Source organism: Notamacropus eugenii, chromosome 1 (assembly GCF_028372415.1).
Source record: "Notamacropus eugenii isolate mMacEug1 chromosome 1, mMacEug1.pri_v2, whole genome shotgun sequence".
In the NCBI taxonomy this organism is placed as follows: Eukaryota; Metazoa; Chordata; class Mammalia; order Diprotodontia; family Macropodidae; genus Notamacropus; species Notamacropus eugenii.
The window spans coordinates 230,122,936-230,147,472 of record NC_092872.1 but is presented as its reverse complement, the minus strand read 5'-3'; the positions used below and the strand labels follow the sequence as shown (position 1 = coordinate 230,147,472).

The 24,537-nt window shown below is 43.8% G+C and overlaps 1 protein-coding gene across 14 annotated transcripts in view; it reads left to right on the top strand.

Annotated features, from left to right (window-relative positions):
* ZMIZ1 (zinc finger MIZ-type containing 1) overlaps nucleotides 1-24,537 on the top strand; it is a 439,750-nt gene that overhangs the window by 266,004 nt on the left and 149,209 nt on the right. For all 14 annotated transcript variants that reach the window (XM_072628053.1, XM_072628048.1, XM_072628046.1 and 11 more), the window contains one exon: nucleotides 12,433-12,538. In XM_072628053.1, coding sequence (XP_072484154.1) covers nucleotides 12,433-12,538 — 106 coding nt within the window. The remainder of the gene's footprint in view (nucleotides 1-12,432; nucleotides 12,539-24,537) is intronic.

The window sequence follows — 24,537 nt, the reverse complement described above, 5'->3', positions numbered from 1 at the left end:
TTGCCCTTCCCCATATCTCTAATGGCCCACCGCATTATATCCTCCCCCTCCCCATTTCCCTAATCTTTGCTGAAGAGTCCTCTCCTCTGACAGAATGAGCCCTGTGACTAGGTGATCTCCCAGGTCCCCCCAGGTTCCTATCCTGTGACTCTGTGGAGCTGAAGGTGCCACTTCTTGGCCCTGTGGGGACAACCATTCCTTCTTCCCATCCCTTTGCAGTCTCTGCAATTCCTAAAATGACCTTTCAAAACAAATTCCTCTGAATCCACATGACTTTGGAGGATAGAAATTAAAAACCACTTAGCCTCTGGCGTCATTAGAGCTTTTGCATCACCCAGAGCTTCTAAGTAGCTCCCACACTATTAATATGATTGATCAGGGACTTTCCCAAAACATCAGAGGTCTTATTGTACAGTTTTGACTCAGTCTGTTCCATTTGGGAAGAGGGAATGTAGCACTCTCTTTTTTCTGTTTTTTTCTTTCACACTTCCAAATACATTTTGCAGCTTAACTCAACTTTCAAAAAAAATTTACTTAAAAAAATATTAATCAACCTCAGACCAGAACTTTCCATCCAACTATTTGATGTCAGATTTCTTTCGGCCCCTGCCCTTTCTTCTCGTTCCATTCCACTTATCCTTCCACTCCTCTTCTGTTCAATGGGGCCACTGCTAAAGGGGGGAGGAAGAGAGAAGAGGCAGGCTTTATTATATGACTGGCATTGTGCTCGTCACTTTAAAATACCATCTCATTGATCCTCCCAGCAGCCCTGTTTGATAGAGGCTGTCATGATTTCCGTTTATGACAGATCAGAGAGTGATTTGCCCAAGGTCACACAGCTAATATCTGAGACTTAAACTCAAATCTTTCTGACTCTAGACCGACTTCTCTATCCACTGTACCAACTAACTACCTCTAGGTGGACAGGAAGAAGAATGGGGGCTGGGGCAGAGGAGGGAGGAGGGAGGAAGAATTTCCTTATCAGGGTCTCTGGCAGAGACAGAGTTCAGAAGATATATCAACTGTCAGTGATATTTCAAAAAGCCCAGTGATCACTTGGGTTTATTACATGCCTAAGACCTCAGACAGTTAATAGCATAGCCTAATCCATAAGACTTCCCCAGAGAAACATACAGTGTAAAGGTATACAAACCCACGGCCAAGCATCAAGGTTACACAGAATGACAGCACTTTGCCATGACCTGGATTCCCAGCTCAGAGGCCTGGGTTTTCCCTGCTTTTCTATTCTGCAAACAGACAATCTCAGAGTGAGAAAGATGCTGGTGCCTTCAACAGGACTGATGACTGAAGCTATTGGTGTCCTGCTACCATAGATCAGCACTTCCCTGATGCTGGTCCCTGGCTTTTCCCCCTGCAAGGGACCTCCTCAGTCCCCAACTTAGTTCCTCCTCCTAAAAGGAGACTGCATGTGATTCCTCTGGACCTTATTTTTTCAAGATGAGCTTTGAAGAAAGCTTATTAGACAGGATATAGCATGTTCTCTGTGTCAGTGAGATGGGAAAGAGGGACTAGATGGCCTGGTTACCTTGATGTCAAGAAAACCATCATTCATATCCTACTTCAGTCATTTAATAGTTGTGTGACCCTGGGCAAGTCACTTGACCTCAGTTTACTTCCATTTCCTCAACTGTAAAATAAGAATAACAAAGGCACCTAATCTCCTTGAGTTGTTATGAAGACCAAATGAGATAGTACGTGTACCTTAAAGAACATATAAGTGCTAGTTGCTGCTGCTGCTGATTAAGTAGGGGACAGCTATGTAAGCAGTAACCCTCAGAGGGACTGCATCTTATGCTACTGCTACTGGATGCCAGAGTCCGAAGGGCAGACGTCTGCTGCCCTCCTGTGATCCCCATGTTTCCAGGAAGAACAGAAACTTTACTATGCCCATCTCCCTGCAGCTGGCAGGACCTCCACCCCTCTGCTCCTGGGACTCACTGCTTTGTGGGCCTATCTGCTCTGTTTACCCAGGGTTAAGCCCCTGGACTTTCAGCCCTCCACCTATGGGGAGCTGCCAGGCACAGCAGAAGTCCTTCACCTGGCTGGCCTCCAGGAGACCCTCTGAGTGGGAATTACTCAGCCTGTGACCTTGGCCTTAGTAAAGTCAGGTGCTCTTTCTCTTTTCTCACTTCACAAGGCTTTCTTCCAAAAGTCTTAGGGCAAGAGAGAATTCTCTGCCATAGAGCTAGGGGAATAGCCCTGCTTTCTCAGCCAAACAAACATTTCTTGAATGCCTACTGTATACTCAGCACATGAGATCTGAAAGGAGAAGACATTTCAGCTTATACACATGTAGTAAGTAGATAGCACAAGTCCATGGGCAGTAGAGTCTAATAGATTAGGCAATTTGGGGATCTAATAATAACATGAGGCATGATAACAAGTGACTGACATTTATATTACATCTTTAGGTTTGTAGATCCCTTGAAAGTAGATCATCTCCTTTGATTCTCACAATCTCCATGAGATAGGAAACCGAGATCGGAGGGATATGTGACTTGGCCAGAGTCACATAGCTAGGGCTTTGAAGGATGGGCAAAGCTTCATTAGACAGAGATAGTCAGAGGGAAAAAGTGTGAGCAAGGATATGGCTGTAGGAAAGTATAGGTTGTAGGTGGTTTGTGGAATAGCGCTGGAAGGCATCTCATGGACCATCTAATCCAGTCCCTTTCTCTTATGGAAGAAAGAGCTGAAGCCCTGGGAGATTCTCTGAGGCCAGGTCCTCAAACTCCAGAACCAGTGCTCTTTCCACTGCTTCCTCATTATTCACAGAGGGTGAAAAATCTAGCTGGGCTGGAATAAAGGGAATTAATGGTGGGAGACAAAATGATGGCAGATTTACATAGGGAAGTTAGGACCAGATTGTGAAATATCTTGAATGAGTGACTGAGTTTGAACTGTATTTGATAAACAGTGAAGGTTCATCAAAAGTTATCATTGTATAGGGAAGTAACGTGAGCCATGTTAATCACCATACCTTAAGAGTTTAGTCTGGCAACAGTGTATGGAAAAGGAAGAAATTAGAGAAATTCGTTTAAGAGGGTATTATAATAATAGTCTCCTAAATAAGAGATGGGGCAACTATCCAGTGAACAGAGTGCCAGTCCTTGGAGTCAAGAAGACTCATCTTCCTGAGTTCAAACCTGGTCTCAGATACAGCAGTGTGACCCTGGGCAAGTCATTTAACTGTTTGCCCTAGTTTCCTTATCTGTAAAATGAGCTAGAGAAAGAAATGGCAAACCACTCTGGTACCTTTGCCACAAAAACCCTAAATGGAGTCAGACATGAGTGAGAATGACTGAACAACAACAACGTAAGAGATGACTGAGGGTGCTGGAGAAAGGGCCATCAGCAGTGGGAAGGCAAAGGAAGGAACAGATTCTCTAGGCAGGGCAAAGGGAGAATCAACAGGAATTTTCAACTGGTGATCCCAGTAGAGACTGAGGAAAAAGTAGCCAACATTTCAAGTTTGGGTGACAGATAGGAGCATGGTGGTCCCATTAACTGAAATGGAGACATCATGGATTAGTGCGATGGGTGGGACTGGAGGTGGTGCTAAATTGGGTTTTAGACAAATTGAATTTGTACTCTCTTTGAAAATAAAAATGAGATTGAGTGATTAGTTCATAAATAAACCAGCCCCCCCTTTTTTTTAGGTTCAAAGAATTTAGTGCTCAAATTAGAAATTATCAAGTCATAGGATCATAGATTTAGAGTTTGGAAGGGAGCCTTTGAGGCCCTTCTGGCCCAACCCTTTCATTGTTCAAATAAGATCACTGAGACCTGGAGAGATTGAGTAGTTTGCCTAAGGTCACACAAATCATAAGTGACAAGGACTGGGATTTAAAACCATATCGTCCGACTCTAAATCCTGAAATCTTTCTACTATATACTCTGCCTCCCATCCAACCCCTTCAATTTATGGATTAAAAAAATAAACAACTAAGTTCCTAAGTTAGGTTAAGAAACTAAGGTAAGTGACTTGAAGATCATCACCTAGGTAATATTTTTCATAGTCAGGTTTTAAACTCAAATCCTCTGACTTCAAATTCAGCACACTTTCCATTACACCTAAATGCCTCCTTTTCTTCTTTTGTTCCCAAAGTCCTCTCCTGCCATACTGTTCTCTCTGGTCTTTGAGCACCAAGCTGGGTATACAATGGTAGCATTATTTATATATGTAATGCTTCCAATGGAAGGGGAAAAGACAAAAGAAGACATTTCCTATGATGCTCATATTGGAAGAATCTAGAGGACACCCACCAGTTCTCACCATCGCATTTACCACCTGCCCATCCCCACTCATCCTTTTCCACTAGTGGTTGCAAAGACATCAACAGAGCTATTGGGAAAGATCCTGGTGGCTGGAACGTTTCAACCAAGCTAACCACTCTTTCTCACTCATCTTTAGTTCTTCCCAACTCAGCATGAGGTTCTGGTTACATAAAGCCTCCCTTTGTTCCAGGGAGACATCCACCCCAGGCTGTGGCCAGTGTCCCCAGACGAGAAACTCAGACAGTCAGGAGGCTCCACTGAATAGGGTTTGAACTTGGTTTGCCGCAGTAGGGTGTGAAAGCCTCTTCGTAGTCATCCTTGACTCATTCAGTGCTTTGTATTTAGGCAAAGAACTCTCCTGGGCTTGTAAGATTTACAATGTGATTGTCTCATAACAGCCTTCTGAAGGTGGGAATGTATATATAACAGTATTTCCATTATGGAGCAGCTAGATGGTGCAGTAGGTAGAGCACTGGAACTGGTCAGGAAGACTCATCATCGTCCATTCAAATCTGGCCTCAGATACTTCCTAACTATATGACCCTGGGCAAGTCACTTAACCCTGTTTGCCTCCATTCTTTTCATTTGTAAAATGAGCTGAAGAAGGAAATGGCAAACCACTCTAGTATCTTTGCCAAGAAAACCCCAAATGGGGTCATGAAGCCAGATACAACCCAAAACAACTCCTCTATATAAATGGAGAAAATAAATCTCAGTGAGATTATGTGACTTGTTTGTGGTCACGGGAGTGTTGGAGCCAGAACTTGTAAAGCATTTAGCATACAGTAGGTGCTTAATAAATGTTAATTCCCTTCCTTCTATTACACCATGATCTGGTTGTCACGGTAGTGACAAGTAGTGAAGTGGATAGAATACTACTAGCCTTGGAGTCATGTAGTTTCAAATCCTGAATCTGACTAGAGCAATTACATTAATGAGAAAGTCATTTAACCTATTTGTCTCAGTTTCCTCTGTAAAATGAAGGGGTTGGACTACATGACTTCACAGGTCCCTTCTCACTCTGAGTCTATGATCCTCTCTTTTTATACTCATACAACCACTCAGTGAGGTAGAGAGCAGAGGGATTATTAATCTCATTTAATAGGTAAGAAAATAAATGCCTAAGGAGGTGGAAAGGATTTGTCCAAGGTCATAGAGCAAATTAGTACTGGGTCTATAACCTGAGTCCCTTGAGTTACTTGATGAGTGTTTCTCCCATCACCTGAAGATGTGAGTTCTAGACCAGCACTCAGAGCCATATTCACAGCTAGAATCTGGCATCGTGCATCCTCACCCACACCCAGTGTAAACTTGGGAATGCTCCTCCCAACTTGGCTCTGTGAGCTAGATTTTTCTGTTACTCAGTTTTCTTATCTGTAAAATAAAAGAATTGGTAAAAAATGGTTCCAGAGAACAGGAAATGAAATATCTCTTCCTCCTCCTTTTGGGTAAGAGATGAGAGATTACTAGAGCAGACTATTGGGTACCTTTTAGGATGTCACCATGTCATGTGGTGTTACTTAACTGGTTTTTTGGGGTTATTTTCCCCCACCATGAGAGAAAGACTCAATTCTTAGAGAACAAAAGGAGGTGAGCATCCAGAAGTGAGTGCAATCTAAACAAAAGTTTTTTTAAAAGCTTATTTTAAGGAAAGTGAGATTGGATTAGATGACTCTGGTGGGCACATTCAGTAATTCTAAACATGGCTTTCAGGCTGGCCTTCGTAGATTCTCTGGGCATGTCATCCAGAAAAAGCAATGAGACAGCTTGGTATATGGAAAGAACTTTGGATGTAGTCAGGACACTTGGGTTTAAATCCTGGCTTTGCCACTTCCTACCCTGAAGATCCATAAGAGCCTTTCCCACAGTAAATCTAGGACCCTGTGATTTTAAGCTCTCTGGGCCTCAGTTTCCTCATCTATAAAATGAGGAGGTTGAACACAGTGACCTCTTGGGTCCCTTCCAACTCCAAGTCTTACTTATGAGATGCTCACAACCACTCTGTAAGATTAGGTAAGTGAGATGTGCCCACAGGCTTATCACACTGTCTCCACTCAGTCTATCTCACCTTTTTCTGGTTAATAATAACTCTGGGAGATAGCAGAACTTTAGCATCAGGCTGTCAGAAAGAGGGTAGGGTTAGGCAGCCAATGTTACAGAATACCAACAAATAACCTTTCTAGAGGAAGAACTAAAAAATGTATTGACTCTCTACAGGGCTTGAACTGTTTCTTTCAAGTGTTCATTAAAAATCCCAGCACCGGACTTGTGTGAATTATACTGGTAAAGGGCAGAGGAAAAGGAGTGGTATTTGATGGGCTGGTAAGCTCCCACAGAAATGTCGGGAGAGGCCGAGCTGAAGTGTGAGCCAAGTTGGCCAGAAGAGGGCAATAGAAAGCTTCGGCCTCACTTACCCACCCTTTAGCGGGTCAGGAATCTGCAAGCCCTAACCTCCCTACCTCACCCCAAATATTTTCTTTTTCCATAATTGATAAGATCCTCTGGGGAGAAGTCTGTGACTTAGTCCCTAGGGCCAGAGCTGGGTGTTTGCGTCTATCAAACACAGTTTATTTTGAAACTCAACCTATAGGGAAGGGAAGGTGAGAGGGAGAAAATTCAGATCTAAAAATAAAACAAAATTTTTAAATGAAACCTAACCTACGATGCACATTAACAGAGGTGACAACCAGATCAAATCTCCGAGTAGCTTTGAAGTTTGAAGAGAGGTGAACCGAAGGATAGATGGAGGTAGAGGTGTGGAAATAGTAGTGCAGTGAGATGAAGAGACCTGTGCTACAAAACAAAAAAACAAAACAGAAAAAAAAACAACCTATCATGCTAACCGTGGGCAAATTACTTTCTCTCTCTGAACCTCAATTTCCTCATCTGTTAAATGCAGAAAAATACTAAAAAGGAGTGTGGTTTAGTAAATAAAGGGCCAACCTTGGAATCAGGAAGACCGGAGTTCAAATCCCACCTCTGATACTTTCTAGCTATCTGATCCTAGGTGTCATTTACCTTCTTTTCGTGTTGATTTCTTCATCTGTAAGATTAAAGGATGGAAGAGCTGACCTCTGAAATCCCTCCCAGCACTGCTTTCATGATGCTATAAGCCCATTCTCTGTTTTCTGAATGCCTAGTGCTTTCCTCAGACCAAAACACTTTAGCCACAGGATAAGTACTCAAACAACTGAGTACCCAGGGATCACTTCCAAGCAGCAGCCCTACAGCTAAGGTAGCCCTGATTTAGTCATCAGTATCTCAAATACTGGGCAACGAGGTTTCCTTATAGAGAAGAATCCTTTGATGGATCTCATCAGTGCAGATGGATACTCCCTCCATTGTCACAGCCCATCCACACTTTCTCCTTCTCTGTGGTTCTAGGAAGTAACATAGAACAGCGCGAATAATGTTAGAATTTAAGTCAAAGAACCTGGGTTCCAATGCTGACTCTACTTGTATGACCTTCTAAAGTGAAGGGGTTGGGTTAGCTATCCTCTGAGGCCTTCTACACAAGATCATAAAACTAGAATCAGAAAGTCCCTCAGAGGTCATCTAGACCAAACCCTTTACGTTACGAATGAAAGAAAAACTCAAGGACGTTATAACTTGGCCAAGGTCCCGTAGGTTATAAGCACCGGAGGCAAGATCTGAACTCAAGTCTAATGACTCTATAGCCAGGGCTCTTCCAACTGTATCTATCAAGTCTAGTATCACATGGTCTTGTCAGTGTCCATCTTGCCAGTGCACTGGGGACTTTCCTCTAGTTCTTCTAATATTTCATGGACACCATTGTAATGCCCAAGCTGCCCATCTGTTATCCTTCACTGTTGATACAGAACCAGCAGAATTCCTTTTTCAATCATACAAGACCTGAGTGATGCCTTCTAAGTATACATGGCCACGTTGGTAACATGCCACAACCTACCTCCACCCAATGTGTTTGTGTCTTTCCATTGGCCTTTGGGTCACTAGCAATTTTTCGGAGATTGCGGTATTCTGTGACTCACAACTGCACCACATTACCAAGAGATTATTCATGTTAAAGAGACAGTATTTTGCAATAATTTTATGGGGTGATTTTAGGACTTTGTGGTGAATTTAAGGTAAACATAAGCAAATCCTACTTTATACGCTGGTTAATAAACCTAACCCTCAGGAGTGACAAAAAGGAATAGAAATGAACTCAGAAAAGATTTAGGAAAATTTATGAATGGTAGCATGAAAAATTAATTTCTCTTGAGAGGACCTAGGATGCACCCAGATTTTTAAAGTGGACAAGAGGCCAGCAGAGAGTTAGTGTCCTGAGATAGGTGAGCCCGGGGTCCACTGATTCAGTTTCTCCAGTCCTTTCTCCTCTCCTTCCTTCACAAGCATTCCACTTGCAAGTGCTCAAAAACACTGCCTGAAAGTCGAGAGGTTAAGGAGGCAGGCAGCAGCAGTCGGTGACTCAGAAAATAAAAGATTTTTTTTTCTTAAGTAAACCAGATCGATGATATTAGCTTTTCTGGGGAGACAAAGTAGAGCCAGCAAAGCTGAACAAAGAGAGAGGCATTTTCCCCTCAGGGCTGGGACCCTGGTGGGTGTGACATAAAGCTGACTTAAGCCCTTACAACTCTGGGCCTCTGACTTTTTTATCTAGTCAATGAGAATTGGAAATAACATTGCCTGTCACCTTTATTGTTGTTCAGGCTTGCCTAACCCTTTGGGACTTCATTTGGACTCAAGGAGCCTGGAGTGATTTGCCACCATTTCCTTCTCCAGCTCATTTTACAGATGAAGAAACTGAGGCAACTAGGGTTAAATGACTTGCCCAGTGTCACATACCTAGTAGATGTCTGAGGTCAGATTTGAACTCAGGTCTTCCTGACTCCAGGTCCTACACTCTATCCACTGTGCCCCTTAGTAGTCTGAGGGAAAAACAAGACCAGTATGAGTGAACGGTGGCAGTGGAAGTGTCCTATGTCATATTGGTTTGGAAATGTTTTCCCTTTGTGCAGGAAAAACTAAACTAGTATTTCAGTCACAGGAAGGCCCTTTCTTCCGGGTGATTCCAGTTTGGGAACTGTCATTTACGTTCATTAGCTTTGGCTAAACTCTAATGTGAAGGAGGGAGTGCCCTCACTGGGTCTATGCTAGAAATCAGCATGCATAGTTGAGCCAATCAATCCATTAACATTAATTAAGCGTTTACTAAATGCTAGGTAGGCCAGAGATCTGAATTCTAGTCCTAACTTTGTCATTAACTAGTTTTGTGACCCTAAGCAAGTTAGGTCACCTATTCATGCTCCAGGTGATTCTGTAAGAATCTAGCTACAGGGCCAGGTGAGGGATTTGCATTAGTAAAGGGAGGTCCCTCCCCTGGGAGTTACTCATACAGATTAAATCTTAGGTCTCTATCTCTAATGAATCCATGAGATCTGAAGGTTGAACTAGATAATTTCTAAGACCCCTTCTACAGCTGGGATTCTATTATGGTCTATTAATAATCATTCTGTAAGCAATTCCCTAAGACTGTGTAAGTTGCAAAGAAAGTATGATCTGTATTGGTAGAAGGATTTTCCTTACCTAGGAATTCCCTGCGTGAATGAAATCCCAGAACCAGTCCATATCCTATTAATATTCATAATAGTAATAGTAACATTCACAGCACTAAAACCTGACCTACTACATCTTTGTGAATCTCCGTTTCCAAATCAGCTGTAATAACACAGTCTGCTTATAAACTGCATCATCGTCCACAGCAATTCCTTCTCAATAACAGAAATCTCATTTTTGTGCTGTTAATTAGAAAGTCTAGATACTAGAAAAGTAGTTCAGAATAATTCAATTCACCCAATGCTGCTGAATAGTTAACCTATAAGTGTTAAATGTACTGTATCATTACACAATACAATGGAACAACTTTGTAATTAGTAACACTTAAAAAAAAAATCCCTGTACTGTAAGGAATAGACACCAAGGGTTTGCAGTTCATTGTGTGCCTGCCAGCGATGGCTCAGTTGTTCATGGATGCTACCTAATCGCTCTTTTCACTGCTGGTGAAAGTCAGCACTGTCCTCTGCTTGCTGTAAAAGTAATGGCCAAAAAGGATGGCAGTCGCAGGCATTAACCTCTTTCTCTTCTCCATCTCTAAGGAGATGTTTACTGTTTCTTGACATACTCAAAGAAAGGGATTGGAACCGTGGTGTGTACCACTTTTCAAGTGTTTGTCATGCCACTTTTCCTTCGATTGATCATACGCCCCAGATTTTTTAGGACACTCCTAATTGAAAGAATAAAGTATATTTTTTAAAAAAAATCATTTATGCTTTTATAATAACCAAGCATAACCCCAAGAAGAGATAAATAAATGTACTTCCCTTGCTTTGTTATAAAAGTAGGAGAAGGCAGCCACATTGGTAGAAGATTGCAATATTCTCATAAATTATTGGTTTTGTTGAACTACTATTGTTTTCTGCTAAAAGGGAAGGTTGGGTGGGGGAGGAATGTATTCAGAAATGAATGTGATATTGAAACAAAAGACATTAATAAAAATTTTTAAGAGCTTAGTAAAATTCTTTTGGAAGGAGCGCTATAGATTCCTAAATTCCTAAACTGATGATGGGGGCAATTAGGTGATATAGTACTGAGCCTAGAATAAGGAAAACTCATTTTACTGAGTTCAAGTCCAGCCTCAGACCCTACTAGCTGTGTGACCCTGGACAAGTCACTGAACCCTGTTTGCCTCAGTTTCCTCATGTGTAAAATGAGCTGGAGAAGGAAATGATGAACCATTCCAGTATCTTTGCCAAGAAAACCCCTGGTGGGGTCATGAAGATTCAGACACAACTGAAAAATGACTGAAAATCAGTGACCAGATCCTAAATGGAGATAATTCTGTTGGGCAAGGGAGGGTGGCATGAATGCATAGAAGTCAGGAATGGAACAGAAAGACACTATCCAGTGTAATTTCAGAGTTTAAGAACGTCTTCTTCTAGAAGTCAGTGAAAGGTGCTCAGGTCCTATATTATACCTCTCCTTCCAGCCAGGTTCACTGGAGTCTCCCACCTGACTTCCCTGGGTCACAGACAGCTGACCTATAAAGGTCAGCTCAACCTGGGGGATGGGGGGTGGGAGACATTTCTCTCCTATGCCTCTGCCCATAGAAAACACTCCCTAGGAACAGATCCCTAGACAAAGGGGAGAGGAATAAGAGGGAAACTCCATTTCAGAAAGTTTTTTTCTTTACACCAAAAGAAGACTCCTTACCCAACTTAATCAGGAGCAAAGTTATGGACCCATCCATGGTTTTCATTTGCTTCTGTCTCCCATTTCAAGGAGCATTTGAGAAATGTCCTGACAAGACTTCAGACAGAAGCCTAGTAAAGAATCATTCACTCCCAAGAGGAGGCAGCATTTTGGTATAAATGGAAAGAAACAAGAACTTGGGGTTCTAGTCTCGTGACGGTGGAGCAGGTCATTTCACCTCAGTTTTCTCATTTGTAAAATGGAGATAATATCTGCCCTGCCTACTTCTCTATCTCTCACCTCTCCGTTATAGATAGAGCCATGGACATGAGTCCCACCTCGGACACTTAGTAGGCTATGAGAACAGGAAAATCACTCAGTCTCTCTCAAACCCTCTGGAGTTGGGGGGTTTGGGTTCAAATTCTGCCCTTGCCATGACCTGTGTGACTCTTAATGTCACTGGGCCTCAGTTTCCTCAACTGTACAATTGGGATGTTAAGTTAGATGGCCTTTGGGGTCCCAAAACAGCTCTAAATCTGTGGTCCTGTGGTCTTCAATTTCTTTATCAATAAAATAGGAATAACACTAGCACTTACCTCAAAGGGTGGTTGTGAGGAGTGAAAAAATGTGAAAGTGCTAAGAAAAAAACTTTGCAAGTAAAGGGTGATGAAGGTGATGGTGGTGGAGGTGATTGTTATGGTAAAGGTGGTGATGATGGTGGTGGCGGTGATAGTGGTGGTGATGATGATGGTGGTGGTGATGATGTTATATGAAGGGTACTATATTAGAGGCACTACAGGTCTCCCCAAATGATACTTCCTATGGAAGCAAGTCAGGTTGATGCTTTGACTTGGCAATTATTTGGAAAATGACACACTTTCTCTCTCTCCATCTGTCTCTTTTCAGGTTGTTAGTCGAGTAGCAGCCCAACAAGGATTTGACCTGGATCTTGGCTATCGACTGTTGGCCGTATGTGCAGCAAACCGAGACAAATTCACTCCAAAATCAGCTGGTAGGCACAACCGAGGCATGCTTCCTCCCCACGCATACTTTTGAGGGTCACTGTGAAGTACGACCTTCCCCAGCAGAGAGATTCTTCCAACTGGCTTCTTTCTTGGCATTGTTCTGTCTTTGCATCAATAGGGTTTTGGGGTGGACTCACATCATAGCTCTGGATGTTGCCTTACAAGCGTTTTTGGTTTTATTTTCTTTTCCACTGAGGGGAATGAATAGGATGGGAAATCGTTTATTGTTCATTTAAAAAAACCTCATTAATAACAAAAAATAAAAACAACAGAGAGCTGGACTTGAAGTCAGGAAGAAAAGACCTGAGTTCAAATTCCACTGGAAGGCATTCAGAGCTATTAAACCCTTAACTTTCCTCAGCCTGTTTCCTCATCTGTAAAATGGAGCAAATAGTAGTACTTTCCAGGATGGTTGTAAGGAAAAAGTGAGATGATATATTTAAAGCTCTTAGAAAACCTTGAGGCACTTGTGATCATTAACTCTTAATGTGGTTACTGCTGCTGCCAGTTATCATAGCCTACCTAGACTCCTTCAGGCACTGAGTAGAACTGGACTGATGACTTCAGCCACACCACCAAGAAACAGGCAGAATTCAAAAAGCAGAACTCTGAATTGAATCTACCAGGTGTCTTTCATGTTGGGTCCAGGCTTAAAGGACCCAGTACTATGTAATCAAACCTCTGAGTATTCATACCTCTCAGTGCCTCCCTGAGGTTCTTGCCCCATAAGGGGGCCTGAGAATTGAGCAGCAGCCCCCATGTGTTAGGCCAGTGGTTCTTGGCCTGCCCCTACAGAAACTCAGCCCTTTCCTGGGTGGCCAGACTTTCCCCTCTATCATCACTTGGTTAGGCTCAGCCTCTATCCAGCTTGATTTTCATCTCCTGTCTGCACTGGTATGTGGAGGACTGCCGCAGGCCCTGAAACAAGGGTTGATCTCACTTATCAATCCCATCATGATTACAAGTGTCAGTAGTATTTAATTATGAAGAATAACATTCAAAGCAATAACTGCAAACAGTAACATTTATTAATAATAACAGTGGTGACTACTCTTGATTCCCCTGAGCTTCAGCTAAGTGTCTATAGTAAATGATCCCTGCCTTGCACCCACTTGGTCCCTTTTTCTATATCCTATTCTGGAAAAGTTGTGGTTTGATGTGGATGTCATTCATTTAAAGAACCTTCTTCTCCTCTGGCTTTTATCATTTCTGTCCACATTGAGCCTCACTGAAGCATTCCCTTCCCGTCCAGGCCAATGTGCCTCTGCTGAGAACACCCTCTCTGTCTGAGCCTTCTCCCTTTCTTAAGCCTTTCATTGATTTGGGGAACTTCCAGGGAAGCCAAGCTCACCACACACACACACACACACACACACATACACACGCACACACGTGCACACACACACACACACACACACACGATTCACCCTCCCCCTTCCAGCCACCCTTTATCCCCCATCTTGATTTTCACTTCCATTGCTGAGAATCTTAGAGCTAGAAGGGATCTGAGAACTTAGCCATTTCAGAGAAGCAATGTCTTCACCAAGGCCACACAATAGCAAGTTAGTGGCAAAGCCAACTCTCAAATTCCCAATTCCAGTTCCCAAACCAATGTTCTTTCAAATGCTCTTTGCAATATTACCTTTGATTTACCCCAGAATTCTTTCATCTTTCTTATGTCATACCCTCTTTTGGCAGTCTGATTAAGTCTGTGGATCCCTTCTCAGAATAATGTTTTTATATACATAAAACATAATCTAGAGGATTACAAAGCAAGCCAAAGTTGGCAGATATGAACTTGGAATTGTTTTTTCCCCATGCAGGTCCACAGAGTCCTAGAAATCTCTCCAAAGACCCCATGGGGCTCCATAGATCCAACATTATGAGTCCCCATTTTATCCCTGTCCTTCCTCATTATCATCCCATCATCCTTTTTTCCAAAGGGGCTCTAGGTGGGCTCCGTCCTTCTTCCTCCCTACAGAGTTGCTCTCATCTATCAGTCTTTATATCAGGAACCCAATTTTCAAGGTCTCATGATGGTACCCAAGGATCCCATCTACAGTTGTACTCACCAGTATTGCCTGGGCCAGCATGCCTGCTGTTTAGCTGGATGGTTCCATTTCATTATGGAAAATGTAAGCTCTGAGGACAGGGTCTGTTTCCTTTTTGTTGTAGTTCATATGATATCTGCCATGTGGTAAAAGCTTAATAAACATAGACAGCATAAATTGGAAGTAGTCTTAGAAGGAAGGCATTAAGGTGAAAGAGGACTGGGAAAGCCTTCCTACAAAGGTGATCTCTCTTCATATCTCCAGGTGGCTCTGCACCTCCTGATTTGTGCAAAATCTTTATCTCTGTTTGTATATCTCTGCCTTTTAATTTTTCGTGTGTGTCCTCTTTTATGTATTTGTCTTTCCCTGTTTTTTTTCTCTATCTATCTCTATGTCTCTGATGTCTCTTCATCTCTATCTCACAATAGTATGTGCCAGTTTCTTTCCCCAACTCTCTTTCTGTGATTCGGGCTCTGTCCTGTGTCTCTGTCTCTGCATCTATCTTTCATCTCCTCAGCTTGTTTTGCCCTCCTGCTGACTGGGTGTCTACCTTGTCTTTGCACTCAGGGCATTCCCTATGGAAGGCTGGAGGAGGATCCCAGAGATCATTTAGACTTCATCTTGTTTCCGTGACCTCCCTTCTCCTCATTCCTATAACCTACCAATGCTCTCCAGGCCTTCACAAGGGGCATGGAACCAAGGCTGTCTATCTCAGCTACTTCAACGCAAAGTTCCCAGAACAAGGGCTTTCAGTTTTTTTGAGTCACAGACCCCTTTGGCAGTCCGGTAATGAAAGGAAATGTTGCATTTTCCTTAGAAGTCAGTGAAAATAAAGATAGCATTTTTTTTTCCTGCCCCTGAAGTCTCCCCTTGGGCCCAAGGACCCAGATTAAGAACCTTAAAGAATAGGAGAGCACTGGACCAGTGAAAGCTCTTTTGTCTCCAGAGCAACATCTCCAATGTTCCTGCCTTCACAGGTGCTGCCTTGAACTCCCCTATGTGAGCTAGCTTTGGGGTTCCTGGCTGATTCTCTGGCAGGCACCTGGCCAGTGCGCAGGCTCCATCTCAGCTTCTCCAAGTGTTTCTCATTGTTTCTGTTTTTGCCTTCCTATACATTTACCACACACTCTCTCCCCTGGCCCCCTGACTTTCTCACTGATTCTTTCTCTACCTCCGAATCCCTCCTCTCTCTGGGACTTTCTCTCTCTTTGTCTGATACTGGGTCTGTGTCTGTCTGACTTTCTGACTCTATCGATCTCTTTCTGTCTCTGTCTCTCTGTTTCTATCTCTGTCTCTTTCTATGTCTGGTGCTGGCTGTGTGTCTCTGTTGTCAGTCTGACTTTCTCTGTCATTGTCTCTCTGTCCGTCTCCGCATGTGACTTTCTGTCCCTGTCTTTGTCTCTGTTTCTTTCCCTGTCCCTCTGTGTCTGGTGCTAGCTCTGTATCTGTCTGCATCTGTCTCACTTTCTGTCTCTCTGTTTTTAATCTCTGCATCCTTCTCTGTCTCTGTGTCTGGTGCTAGCTCTGTGTCTGTCTGAATCTGTCTGACTTTCTGTCTCTTTCTGTCCTTGTCTTCCTGTTTCTGCATCTCTCTCTGGCTCTGTGTAGCTCTGATTTTCTGTCTCTTTCCACTTAACCCCTCCCCTGTCTCTCTCATCCCTCTGTTTCATCCAGTTTCTATCTATATTTCTCTTTCTGTATCTGTGTTTTTCTGTCTCCTTTCTTGCATTTCCCATCTGTGTCTTGATCTTTAGATCTCTCTCATTCTCTCTCTCTCTCTCTCTCTCTCTCTCTCTCTCTCTCTCTCTCTCTCTCTCTCTCTCTCTCTCTCCCTCCCTCTCTCTCTCTCTCCCTCCCTCCCTCCCTCCCTCCCTCTCCCTCTCCCTCTCCCTCTCCCTCCCTTCCTCTCTCCTTCCCTCCCTCCCTCCCTCTCTCTCTTTCTCTCTCTCTCTCATCAGGAGGCCAAGCTGGGGCCGGACAGGGGGACGACAGATGAGATCATACAGAGTGAGTGCTTTGTCCACAGAGATGATGGCGGCTGCTCCCTTATGGGCTTTCTGGTGCAGGAGAGGGAGAGGAGGGGGGCCCCCGGGGGCAGGGCTGTGGAGAGGAAAGAGAAGCTCCGGAACCCATGCACTCAGGACAGGCGCAGAGAGGGAGACACACATACACTCACACATACACAGGATCTCTCTCTCTCTCTCTCTCTCTCTCTCTCTCTCTCTCTCTCTCTCTCTCTCTCTCCCCCTCCCTCCCTCCCTCCCTCCCTCCCTCCCTCCCTCCCTCCCTCTCTCTCCCTCTCTACAGCAAACTGGCCAAGCCAGGCTGCTAAGTGTCAGCCATTCACTTTCAGAAACCCTGCAAAGCTTTGTTCTTGTGCAGCCTCTGTTTTTTGCTCAGGCTTCCTTTCCCCCACCCCCACTCCTGACCACTTGCTTTCTCCTGGCTAGGGGACCTTCTAAAGACCATTTGATCTCCCCCTCCCCCCAGAATAACTACCTCACCTCACCATCCTTTTCTGAATCACTTCCCAGAAAGAGGCCCCATCTACGTTCCCTCTGTAGACCTTTCCTATGTTTTTTCCACCCTTTCAGTTAGTAGGTCCTTCCTGGTGTCTGACTTCAAGCCTTCTGGATCTAACCTAAACCCCCTTAGTCCTCCTCTCTTCTGTGACAAAAGCTGTCCTTTTGTAATGATCTTTCTGCCACCTGAATGGGGGGATAAAGGGAGCTCATCTCTTCTATGGGCTGAGAGCTTTCCTCTCCATATTTTCACCAATAAAATGTTTCCTCTTACAGTATTTTAGACCTTAAAACTGAGAGTGCAAGTTTCCTGCAGTCTTTCTTCTTGCTTCCAAAGCAAGACTGATCACCCACACCACCGCTTTTCTCCGGGGACTTGTAAATTACATGTGTGCTGGGTAACTGTCTACCGACATTGAGCAAATTAGTCATTTCTGCCTGTGTGAAAAGTTGACTCTTTTGCCAACGTGATGGTTTATTATTAAACTGCCCTCATTAGGAGGCCTTAGTGTTGGGAAGGGTGGTTTTAAAAATCATCACATCCCAAAAACAAAATTAACCTTGGGAACAAAAATTAAGGACAAATAGAATCTATCATTTTGATGTCATGCTCAACAAACACCTTTCTTTTGGGTTATTTGATGGAAGGTAACTGCCCCTAAGCAGTATAGCTGCCTACAACTGAATAAGGAAACCATTAGTTTGGGTAAGGAAGAACAATTTCTTACAGACATATTTAGTCTAGACTACTCCTCTGTTTCTCTCTCTCTCTCTCTCTCTCTCTCTCTCTCTCTCTCTCTCTCTCTCTCTCTCTCTCTCTCTCTCTCTCTCCCTCTCCCTCCCTCTCTCCCTCTCTCCCCCTCTCTCCCTCTCTCCCCCTCCCTCCCTCTCTCTCTCTTCCTCTGTCCTATAGTAAATTGAAAACCTAAAATTCTGCTAGTCTCACCCCACTGGTGCCTACAACTGAGTGGTCTGAATTAGTGCTGTAGGGTCTCAGGAAGTCTGTGGATACCCTAGTGGTTTGTTATTGTGAGAGTGAGGGTAAAAACACAGGCTGAGGCTAAGTTTGGGCTTCCCTCAAACCCAGCCTTGTCCAGGCAGCTAAGCCCCTAAATCCTAGCTTCATTATGGAATCAGTTCTATCTTCTCTGGACTCTGTAGTCTTAGGAGACCAAGGAACATAGAATCTTCCCACTTCAAAGGAATTGGGTATCTTTCTCCCTAGTATTTATGGGAAATTTTAGGATAAAATAGTGACCTGAAGTGTATGGGACGTGCTTGAGGGATAGAGCCAGACTAATACCAGCCGGCCACCCCCCAATTCAGTGTGCTCAGGAAGAAACTCTACTGTTCCCTGGTTAATCGCTTCCTGTTCAAGGCATGCTTACCACATGTCTCTGGGTAACGTGAGTCCTTACCATAAAGAGCCCTGTTGTCTTTTACCTTTTTTACCCCCTTTACAATTCTGCTCTGTAGCTGCCTCTGTCGGCCAGACTGATTGCTTTTGAACCCCAGACTGTCCCATTGGCTTTTTAAAGTTGCCTTTAGGATTCTCGGGTACCTTTCTTTTCCTTCATCCTCTAACCTGACCTCCTCATCATCATCTCTGCTCCCTCTGTCCTTGCCCCATGGCCCTTCCCAATGACAAGGAGGGTTGGAGACATTCATCATACAAATGATGGTGTTCAGGGTCACGCTCACTGAATAAGCTGTGTCATTGATGAGAGCCCCTCAGCCTGGCTTCGGGGGATTCATCATGAGAAACAACTCACTACTAGGCTGCCCTGTGGTTGACACACATAAATTTTAGAGAATTTGTTGACATTAATTAGTTCCTTCACTTTCCCCAAACTCAGCATACCCCATCCATGCCAGTGAAGTTCAAGGCAATCCCTAAAGAATTAAGTTGTACCTTTTTTAAGCTTTTAGACCTGAAAAATGTCTCCCTACTTCATCCTATACTTCCTTCTGCAGAGGTAGAAATTCTGTCTTAAACGCCTCAGTCTCCTCTTTTTGGGCCTTTCCCACCATCTTCAGGTAGTCAATACCCTAGGCTGTCTCCCCTCACTTCTATCAGAAATCTATCTGTTTTCAACCAAAGATCTCCCAACAGTCACTTATACATGAGTCCGAATAGGTCATTGAGTCAATTAATCAGCAAGTGTTTGTTAGAGACTCTTCTCTCCCAGAGGTATTTGTACTTTACATCACTAGGAAAAGAAAGATGGTGCTGTCCTTAAAGGAACTATCAGGACCAGGAGAACAAGGGATTTTCTTAAGTGGCCGAAGAAAAAAGATCCCTGAAACAGGGCACAGGCAGCCTAAAGCCAGCCCTATCTGAATCACTAGACTTACCAATGACATGTCCACGGAATAAGTCCAGGCACCTGGTTGTTTGCTATGTCTTTGCCAGGCCATGTGGACTGTGGAGTACACTGAACAAGCTGGGAGTCCTCCCACTCACTTTCCCCCTTCCAAATTCTCTCCCAGCCCTATCTCTAGAACCCTAGGACTAGAAGAAATGGTTTTCAAAATAATGATCCTTAAGCACTGGGAGAGCCTTTATCCTCAGATATTCAATTCTGTCTGGAATGAACAGTGGGGACATAGTATATTGGGATACATTTCAACCAAGTCTGAAGCCAAAAGAGTCTTTTAGTTTCACATTCTATAAACCAGAGTAGCCTCTTCTCTAACCATCCTGGTTAACTGAGGCTTAGAATTGTGGAACTTTAGAATAAGAGACTTTAGAGAGAGAACCATTCAACAGAGGTGGAGACTGAGACTCCCACTGTAGACGTTTACTTCTTTTGTGACCTCCGGCAACTTAAGTTGCTGGCCATCTGTCTGGGCCTCTGTTTCCTCATTTGTAAAATGGGTTAGATAAGCTCCAAGGTTTCTTCCAGCTCTGTATTAAAGATCCAAGGAACCCAGACCAGGAAAGTGACTTGCCTGATGTCAAATAGCTGGTGATTGATGATGTTGGGGATCAGAACCTAGACTTCATAATTTCTCAGTCAACTCTCTTTCCACTCAGGTCTTTGTTATATTTATTAGCTGAACCAGCATCCTTTTCCTCTCCACTGCTCAGGCAGAGGACTTTGAGGGCTGAGTATTCTCTTGGTTTGGAATTAACCCGGCGCCACCATTGGGAGGAAGGATGAATGGGGAAGAGGAGGTCTAGTGATGGGGCGTTTCCAGATATGGAGAGGGGTGGACTCTGATGGTTCCTGGGCTTGGGAAAATTGCTACCTTGACTAGGTTGAATGCCCTGGGGCTATAAGAGTGAAGGGTCTCAGCCCAGCTTGAAGAATGTACATAAATAGGGGTGGGGGAGGTAGAAGGTGGGGGGGAAAGAGAGAGAGAGGGAGAGAGAGAGAGAGAGAGAGAGAGAGAGAGAGAGAGAGATGCAGAAGGAGATGGGAGCCCACAATATCCTGTGCTGTCTCAGCAGTTTCCTCTGACACAACCCTCTCTGATTCCCCACTATCCCCAGGGGGCCTGCCTTTTCTTGTTAAGAAATCTGTCATCTATCTCATCTCCCTCTGATCTGGTGAGATTAGCTCTGAGGTAGCTCTCCCACTAAGCTCCAGGTTTTCAGGGAGTTTGCTGAGGAGGCCGACTTGGCGATGATTTGTTTTCTCAGCCTGTCAGATATGCAAGGGAGAAAGGGAAGAGAGGCACCCCAAACCAGGAAGGGGGAGGATGTGCTGAAGCATATATTTAACCTCCACTCATCCATCAGGCAATGACGATAGACTTAGGAAAGTGTCTAGGGCACAGGAGCACAGGCAGGGACAAAGCATCTCAAAGAAGGACAGGTTTGTCTTTGCAACATCTGTCATAGTTAACATTTATGCAGTGTTTTATGGTTTTCAAAGTGCTCTTCTTAGCCATCATCTCATTTGTCACTCCAAAGACACCATGAGATAGAGAACCAGAGCGGGGACTGTGAGCCCTATTTTTCAGATGGGAAAAATAAGTCTGAGGCATGTTGGTCCCACAGCCAGCCAGGACTGAAGCAGTCTTCTGACACCTTCTCCAGTGTCCTTGGGCAGTAAACTTCTGTACCTGGAGAGGGACTGATCAGCCTTAAGGAGAAATATTTGATAAGGAACTAGAAATAGTAATAATAGGAATGAGACTGCTAGCAGCTAAGATTTGAAAAGCACTTTCTATATGTTATCTCATTTGATCATCACAACAACCCTGTTAGGTAGGTACTGTTATTAACCCTGTCTTATAAATGAGATCAGGGATCCTGAAATGTCTGAGGTGAGATCTGAACTTAGGTCTGTCCACTCCAAACAAACATATATTTGTCACCCTATCAGCCCAGGAAAGACAAAAGAATTGAGAGGTTTAAAAAAAAATCTTGAGTTGCCTGGAGAGGCAGAAACAGGAAGGCTGGAGGCAGGTGATGGGATTCCTTTAGAGGGAGCCTTAGACATATTAAACTCCCTCTCTTTGAATGACTAGGGCTCGGTCTACTGGAAAGGACTCTAGAATCCTCAGTTTTGGTCTCTTGGGTAACCCACTTTATCTTTCTCAGCTTCAATTTCCTCACATGTCCTCTGGGGATAATAATTCCAACCTACTTCACAAAGATGTTGTAAGGGTCATATTAGGGACTGGATTCTAATAACTGATATTTCTGTGGTGCCTTAATGTCTGCAAAGCCTTTTACAGATCAGATGCCCCCTTTTATATGAGACCTTTCCTGATCTCTCTGCCTTTATCCCCACCACACTACTCCCCGCTGCCAATGCCTTCTCCTTGAAATTGCCTTGGATTTATTTTTGTATACATATTTTCTGTGCATACCTATGCGTATACATTTTCTCCTGCTATTGAATTTTAGCTCCTTGAGGGCAAGGATTATTTCATTTCTATCTTTGTATCCCTAGGACAATGTCTGCCACTTAGATAGGTCTTAATAAATACTTGATGACTGATTAATTTCCAAGCCTTTGAACCTCACAACTAGACACACCAGGCATCATTAACCCCATTTTATAGATAAGGAAATTGAAGCTCAGAGAAATTGTTTGACTTAAGAGGAAATATCTAATAAGTGTTGGAGGTGAGATTTGAACACAAGTAGTCTTAACTCCAAGCCTAAACATTATTTCTCCCATATCATTTCTAGTAAGAGCAGTAAGCCCAGCCTGTCTGTGGGCTTCTGAAGTCAGATCTCTTCAGCTGTACCAGGATATCAGGGTATCAGAAGCATATACACAATCGATGTGCAGGTTTACTATCAGGATAACTGCTTATCAAGAGAATGATCCTAATTAGAGAAGGATTCCAAACGAGCATTACATCTTTCTAGTTCATCTTTCTGTTTGTCCGTTAAGTTTTGAGAGTTCTGTAAGCTTATTCTCAGGGATCAAATTGGGGCTTCCAGAATCTAAAATTCCACTTTTCCTCTGAAATTTACCATCTTCTCTCCCTAGAAAACATAATTCTCTGTCTCTGCCCAGATGTGAAGCATCCAAATGAACTAGGGGGGGTACTGAGAGCCTTCTCTCCTGGCAAAAGCAGGTTTCCCACACTCCCCCCTTGTGACATTCTCCAGCCAGCCAGTGGCAACTTGGTTTTGGATGCCCGATGTGTCCTAAGTAATTCACAGAATAAAATCATGCTTCACTTGTTCTCTGTGTGGAAGGTAAACTGACCAGGCTTGGAGCTGTCTCTGAATTCCAGTTGGGCTAGGGATTATCTGACACATTCAGTGCACAGAGCAGGAGAGGTGGAGTCTGAAAATTGGCCGGCCTCCAAAATTCTGCTACACCCACTTAAAAGCGCTTGCCTTTCAATCCTGCTCCCTGATGTCTAAAGACTACTGTATGTCCTCTGTGTAGTTAATTTTCTTGTCAAAAATCCAGACAAACTCATCCCAGGATAGATGTTGAGAAGGTTAAATGACATCACCTGAAAGAGTTTAGGGAGCCCGGCAGTCTCTAAGTCTATGGGGAGGATTGGTGTTTGGTGAAAAACCATGGCCAACTTCTGTATGCTCAGTGAGGAAAGGCACATTCATAGAGAGAGGTGATGAGCTGGAGCAGAAAGGGTTTAGGATGGATCCTCAGTCATCCTGGGATGGAGATGAAACAAGTATACCCTAAGCACCATGGGATTTTGCCATCTCTCCACTGAAAGTTTCCATGCACCTGGAGAGCAGAGACTGTCTTACTCTGTTATCTCCCCAACACTTAGCACATTGCTTTACACAGAATAAGTCCCTAATAATGCTTGCTTCATTCATTCATCTCCAAAAGAATTCCCAGATCAGCATTGGGAAAGTAGTCAAGGCCAAGTCAGCCACAGCTTCCCCCAACACTATAGTCAACCCCATGTGGGATGCAGTGCTCTCTTCCAGGTCTCAATCATCCTTTGGCTTTGGGGTCTCAGACAAGCAGCACGGGGTCATAGAGGAAGCACCAGCCTTCTCTACCTGAATGGAACACCTGGGTTCTAGTCCTAACTCTGAGTCTAGATGAGGCCCTTCTCTCCTCCATCCAACAAACAAATCATCCACTGGTACTTTCAGAGCTTTTACCTCTTGCTAGACATTATGTCATGCTCATACTGAGGATACAAAATTAAAAAGTGAGATACTCCCTGCCTTCAAGGAGTTTGCATTTTTTCTGGGAGACTACCATATATTCACAGACAAATAAATCTGGGATATTCACAAAATAAATAAATAGCAATTAGACAGTGGGTCAGATGGGGAGAGTCTGCATTAACTTCTAGGAAACCTGGAGAAAATCTATTGAAAGAGGCAATACTCAAGCTATGCCAAAATTCCAAAAACTAGGAATCCATGAGGAGATTGGAGGGGTGGGTCAGAAATAGCGTGAGCACCAGCTTGGAGGTGGGAGGTTCCCTGTTGTGTGTTGGTAACAGCAATAAGGCCCGCCTGACTTGAGTGTGTAGAGAAGATAGGTTCAGATCCAAATTATGCCAAACAGAGGAATTTGTGCTTTGCCTTTGAAGGCCGTGGGGAGCCATTGAAGGTTCTTGAGCAAAGAAGTGACCTGGTCAGATGTGTTCTTTAGGAATATCTGTGTGTGTGTGTGTGTGTGTGTGTGTGTGTGTGTGTGTGTGTAAAAGGGACCAGTCAGTTAACTCATTTCTTAAGTGCTTTTGAAAGGCAATGATACCTGTTCTAAAATAGCTCACGTTTGGACTAGATGGCTTCTAACATTCCTTTTCTAGCCCCATAGGTAGCCTAAAATATGTGGCTGGTATGAGGTTATTGAGGAATGAATGGTGGTTTCCCCAGAGGGAAGGTAACAGGAAGATGGAGGTGGTGAGTGCAACCTCCATTGGTGATAAAGTCCTTGGGTCTAATGTTGCTGGTGCCCAGGGAAGGTGATTGCCTCTGGCTAGCATGCGCTCAACCTC